At 45.3% G+C, this 6,052-nt stretch overlaps 1 protein-coding gene across 1 annotated transcript; it reads right to left on the bottom strand.

Annotated features, from left to right (window-relative positions):
* Window positions 1–1,202: 1,202 nt before the first annotated feature.
* Window positions 1,203–4,764, bottom strand: LOC123189044 (splicing factor-like protein 1). The gene is made up of 2 exons (XM_044601362.1): window positions 2,373–4,764; window positions 1,203–1,506 (listed from the first exon to the last, which is right to left on the bottom strand). The coding sequence occupies exon 1, from the start codon at window positions 4,681–4,683 to the stop codon at window positions 2,413–2,415; it is 2,271 nt and encodes a 756-aa protein (XP_044457297.1). The 5' UTR covers window positions 4,684–4,764; the 3' UTR covers window positions 1,203–1,506; window positions 2,373–2,412.
* Between the last annotated feature and the right edge of the window lie 1,288 nt (window positions 4,765–6,052).

Raw genomic sequence — 6,052 nt, 5'->3', positions numbered from 1 at the left:
GTTGAAGATGCTCTCACAAACAAAATATTGCATTCACAAAGAGTATGACATGAAAAAATCACTGCTATCATGTCAATTCAGAGACCAGCCTCTTATAAAAGAACACAGCCTACACACACCCTATTACCCCAACAAACAAGATCAGCAGCAAAACTGTTGCATGCCATTTTCCAAGCAAACAATCCAGACAGCTCACACCAACTAGCCAATCTACTCTTGCAAACTGGAGGTAGTAAAGATTTAAGTGCTAAAAATAGAAGTGCACAGGATATTTCCCATTGTTGGAGCAGTTACAATGGTTGTTGGATCCTCTCGTGTTTTACTGTGTAAAAACTAGTATTTCCTAGTAAATCATCCTAAATTAGTTTCATAATATAGTAACAACCTTCATCAATATATAACAACAATAATAATCATAAGCGAAGGAAGTTAAAAATCGTTCTAGCAAATATTTGCCTCCCCTCAAAACATAACTTTTTGAAAACAGTACGTAATAGAGTAGCCTGCGATGGGGGCAAAGCCGCCAGACTATGTTCTTCCATTAGCTACCGAAATCTCCTACTTCCCTCTCTATATTATACATCTAAACCTACTATGGATCTCAGCCAACTGGTTTCCAAACCTTCAAATGAGCTCACAACATAAAAATCATGTCAGTATGCATCTTGAGCATATCCTCCATAATGACTTTGATCTGCTTGCCAGGATGTCCTATAGTTCAATTGCAAAGAGATACTTATTAACATGTTAGAATGAGCATTAGCAAACAGAAAATATATCCCTGTATCCATGAGTTTCCAGCATGGATGGTATGCTTCGATACCTTAATGCATACATAGACTACCAAAAGGGAGAAAGTTGTCACTGTTTGTTAGTAGAAAATGGAAATGGGAAACCATATCGAAAATTAGTATATCCCACAGTGAACAAGTGACAGCAGCTCAACAATACCTGTTAATCAAAGTACTAACTCTGCCTGCCTGTGCCAAGCTATCAGGAGCAAACTGCCAAACAACTTAGGCAAAGACGTAAGATGGGAAAGCTTGAGAGATTCATCAGAAGGCAAACATACATTTCATACATTATTATTATACCAACCACCAAGGGGGGCAGAAAATCAAGGGAACCGGTATCCAATCGAAGAAGACCACCAGTGCTTACCAAATCGAGGGGGGAGGGGGGAGAAACATCAATAATACAGGTGAGAGTATAATAATAATAAAATTAATATCACAGCCAACAGAGCATTAAAGTGACAACAAATATCAAATGTCAAGTAATGACAAGAGTAACACAAAACGGAAGTATTAGTAAAGGGTTCCTTCAAATAGTTCTCGAGACGGAGATAAAGCAAATGCATGTTGCCCAATGAGCCGGTAATGATTAACCTCCTCGACCATCCAACGTCTGCAATGGTCATAACAGCACAGCAAGGTTAAAGATATGAGTCCCAAACTTCCAACAACAAATAAATCAGGTTCGCATTAGCTCCATGAAACCTTAAGCCTGCCAAAAGAGTTGAAACAAAATCAAACATGTTAGTCAAACCACTTAGTAAATTTGGATAAGTGTCCATCAAGAATAAACGAAGACATGAAAACAACATTTCCTATAATAATGGAATATCTGGTAAAGTTCATATTGAAATCTCTAAAATGACTTGTATTTAGGAACGGAAGAAGTACTTCCAAAAAGGGAACACATGGATGGAAGTTCATTCCAACTTCACTAAAAGAACTCATGAAACTGGTCAGCATCAGATTTGTTTTTTTTAAACGCATAGGTCTCATTCAGGTCCAATGATGCAAGAATTTTGATGACAAAGAAAGACAAATAATCAATTAGCAAAACCAGGGTCTTGGGATGGAACAGATTTCTGAAGTACAGGCAACAATTGGACATAACCAAGTCTGTAGCACAAACATGAAACGGAAGACATGCAGGCAGCTGATACTTTCTGAAGGCATGAGCAAGCACTCACCTTTCTTGAGAGCATCTGGGATCAAGTTCACATAACAATAGTGTAATATGGGCAGAAATAACAAAACATGAGTTCCCTAGTTACTTAATTCATTTGTTGATATTATCCTCCTTAGAGCCTAATTGCACCACTTGCGATTAATGAGATAAAATACAAAAAGATACTCCCTCTCAATCAGTTTACAGGGTGTGCGCGTACCCCTAGGTCGTCAATTTGATCAACCTAATACAAGTCATATATTACAAAAAATATACCAATATAAACTTCAGATGTTCTATTTTCAAACATTATAATTTTTGTGTTATATAGTTTATATTAGGGTGATAAAATTGGCAACCTAGGTATACGCATAGGACATGTAAACTGAAATGGAGGGAGTAATGTAAGTTACCTTTCCCAGTGTTGAAAGAATTGCCTCAGCTTCGCTCATATCACTTCATCTCCGACATAAATTTATCATACTCTGCATCAGCACCATAGGGAGGAGTGGGCTGGTCGTTGGAGGATGGCAAAGGTGGTGGCGGCGGTGCATTGTGGGTAGCCCAAGGTGCCGTTGCAATGCTCTGTGAGGAATCAACACTAGCCGGCGGTGGCGGTGGAGGAGGTGCATTGTGAGTGGCCCAAGGTGCAGTTGCAATGCTTTGTGAAGGATCAACACTAGCTGGTGGAAGTGGTGGTGGAGGCGGCTGGACTGGTGTGACAGATGGATAATATGGGGCATAACCATAAGGTGGTGGAGGGTACATATGTGGCATGTTTTGCGCACCAGAGGTCCCATATGCTGGAGCAGGGACGGGCTGGGTAGGTGCACCAGAACTTGGTGGTGTTACACCCCGAGGGTAGTTCTGTGCACCATCATTTGACGTAGTGCCTGGTGGAGGTACTGGAGCTGGTGGTGGTGGGTATTGCATACCATATGAATGTGGAGCAGTTTGGCCAGGTGGAGGATTGTACATGCCTGGTGGTGGCGGGGGAGGGTACGAAGCATAAGGTGGTGGTTGCCCCCAAGGAACTGGAGCATAGCTACCTGGAGGAGCTGGTGGTGGTGGATGTCCTCCCATGTAGGGCTGCGAGTTGTAGCCACCAGCAGAAGGATCTGCAGAGTGGTACATCTGTGGTACTGGCGCTGCTGGAGGACCAGGGGGGGCAGCTGGCTGTGGTGGCTTGCCTGCAACTCGGACTGCAATAGTTCTCCCTTCAAGATGGTAACCACTCATTGCAGCAATAGCTGCATTAGCCTGTGAGACATCTGAATATTTCACAAATCCATACCCTTTACTCTGCCCTGTGTTGCGATCCTTTATAACCTTTGCCATGACAATCTCCCCAAATTGTGAAAATAGGTTGATCAGCCCTGAATCATCAAACATAGGTGGCAAGTACCCAATATAAAGATTGGTCTCGTCATAATCCTTCTTGAGCCCGTTGGCTCCTGTTGTTGCTGCACCATTACCCCCAGCCCAGGGTGAGTTGCTACCACTACCGTCGCCGCCGCCGCCGCCACCACCACCACCACCTGTTATAGCCAGCATCGGACCACCAGACTTGTTCATGGACTCAGGTGCACTCCCACCAAGCTCAGCAAGGAAGTTCTGGTACTCGTCGTCCATTTTCTTCCCAGATGTGCCCTTCACTGGACAATCAATTGTCGGGTGGCCACCATCGCCACAGATCTTACACTGCACCTCGCTCTTAAACGTTGTTGTCCTGTTCGGGCATGCATACTGTCGGTGACCCGGCTCCCCGCAAGTCCTACAAAACTCATCGTCCCTGATTGTTCCATTCAGGGCTGCAAGCTCCCGCAGCTGCTGTCGTTTGTGCTCATTTAGCACTTCGTCCACAGGGGTAAGCAGCTTCTCCACCATGCCTGCAGCAGCCTCTAACGCTTCTTCAGTATCAGCCTCAACAAGCACATGAAGGTCCTCATTCTCACTGGGATCTGGCTTCAAGTCCCTCTTCTGCAGCAACTTCCCTTCCTTGACGCTGCCCTTCCCTCGGATTACGATCTTGGCCCCCGTCTCCTTCTCCATCCGCTTCTGTGTGTTGCCACGGGGCCCAATAATGAGCCCAATAAAGTTGTACCCAGGGTACTCCTTCATGGGGATGTAGAGCTTCTTATGGAGCTTGGGTGGGCGGTAATCCGCCGGGGGCTTGAAGGCGGGATTGCGGCGGATCAGCTGGGAGATGATCTCCTGCCGCTCGCGGTTAAGGCGCTCCCTCGCCCGGTATTCGCGGGTGTTGATGCGGATGCCCAGGTTATCGTATATTGGCTCAGGGGACGGCGAGCGCGCGCCCTCAGGACGGTCGTCGAGGGGGAGCCCCGACTGCAGCAGGCGCGAAATCTCTAGGAGGCGCGAGTTGAGGTTGTGCACCTCGGGATCCATCTCGGCGGCGAAGTCCTTCATGAAATCCGGAAGTGCGATGGTCGGGCGGGGCTCCTCCTCGGCCCAGCGCGACTTCCGCTTCCGTCCTCCCGCGCCGCCCTCGCCGCCTGAATTGGCACCGGACTCGTCGTTGGACTGCTCCCATCGGCTGCGGCGGCGGCGGCGGGAGGACGAGTCGCCGTCGCCAGCGGCGTTGGCTGAGCCGTTGTGGTGGGGCTCGGAGGAGGCGTCGCGCGAGGCGTCGCGCGAGGCATCGCGGGGCGGGTCGGACGAGGGCTCGCGAGATGGGGAGCGGGCTAGGGTTTCAGCAGAAGCCATGGCTGCGGCGTCTGGTGGGAGGAGGAAAGCTGTGGGAAATTTGCTTCTCACGATTTCGGTTTTATGACTCGTGGGAGATTTGTCCCGTGGAGATACGAGTTCGGGGAAAGGCGGTTTATGTTCGATTGGGTTTCTCTGGAGCACGTGCTGGGCCGAAACAAGAACAAGGAGTCGGGCTCTTTGGTGGGCACGAGTCTGTCGCTGAAGCGCGACCGAGCTGGGCCGGACCACGAGCATGGGAGGCCACAGCCTCTTTTTTATTTTATTTTTACGTTTTCTGTTTTCTGTTTTCGTTTTTACTTTTATTTTTGTATTTTTGTTTATATTTTAAAATGATATATATTTGTTTACGTTTTCTGTTTACGTTTTGTTAACGTTTTCTGTTTTCGTTTTTACTTTTATTTTTGTATTTTTGTTTATATTTTAAAATGATATATATATATAACACTCTCCAAAAATATTTTTAAAATGTTGAACAACTATTTAGAAAATGTTGAAAAGTATTTGAAAAATGTTGAACAAGTATTTGAAAAAATGTGATCATGTATATAAAAAATATTGAACAAGTATTTGGAAAACGTTAACAAGGATTTGAAAAATGTTGAACAAGTATATATAAAACATGACTAGGAAAAAAACCTGAAGAAACTAATGAAAAAACGCGGAGAAGAGAAAAAAGGGGAAAAAATAGGACCTTATATACATGGGAAGCACTAGGGCGCGACCGCCTTATTTTCTTTAAGTAGAGCCCATCCTAGTAATAAAACACGACTTCTTATTTTCTTTAAGAGGAAAATTAAATATAGTTATGATGGGTGTTTAAATTTAGAATGGAGTGTCGGGGCACCCACATGTACACACTCCATGATAGTGAGCTGAGCACTTTTCGATGGCTAAAAGAAACAACTTGAACAGGAAGGGAAACAGACAATTGTGCTTCCGTGAAAAAAGAGAAGCACATTCTCGAGAAGGGAAAAAGCACAATCTGTATTTCCACGAGAAGCACAACTGTGTGTCCCAAAAATTGCTTTCCAAAAATTATTTAAAAAATCACAATTGTGCTTCTGGGCATCATTTTTCGGTTTCATTTGTCTGTTTTTGGTTGTTTTTCTTGTTTTGGTGTTTTCCTGTTTTCCTGCTTTAATATGATCACCTCGCTGGCCGATAAGAACAATGATCGTGTATCCCGCAGAACGATGAACCGCTTTCGCCGCTTCATCACCGATCATGGGCTCTACGATATCTACATGCATGGCAGACGCTATGCCTGGTCCAACGAGCAAGCGAACCCTACCCTTGTTCGCAACGACCGTGTTCTTTGCACCCCTTCTTGGGAAACTACACACCCCCACTGCCTCTTGCGATGCCT

The sequence above is a fragment of the Triticum aestivum genome, chromosome 2A, assembly GCF_018294505.1.
Source record: "Triticum aestivum cultivar Chinese Spring chromosome 2A, IWGSC CS RefSeq v2.1, whole genome shotgun sequence".
NCBI classification, from domain to species: Eukaryota; Viridiplantae; Streptophyta; class Magnoliopsida; order Poales; family Poaceae; genus Triticum; species Triticum aestivum.
This window is presented reverse-complemented; position numbering and strand designations above follow the sequence as displayed.

Coding starts and splice junctions, on each gene's coding strand:
- LOC123189044 (XM_044601362.1), bottom strand. CDS start 4,683: ATGGCTTCTGCTGAAACCCTAGCCCGCTCCCCATCTCGCGAGCCCTCG.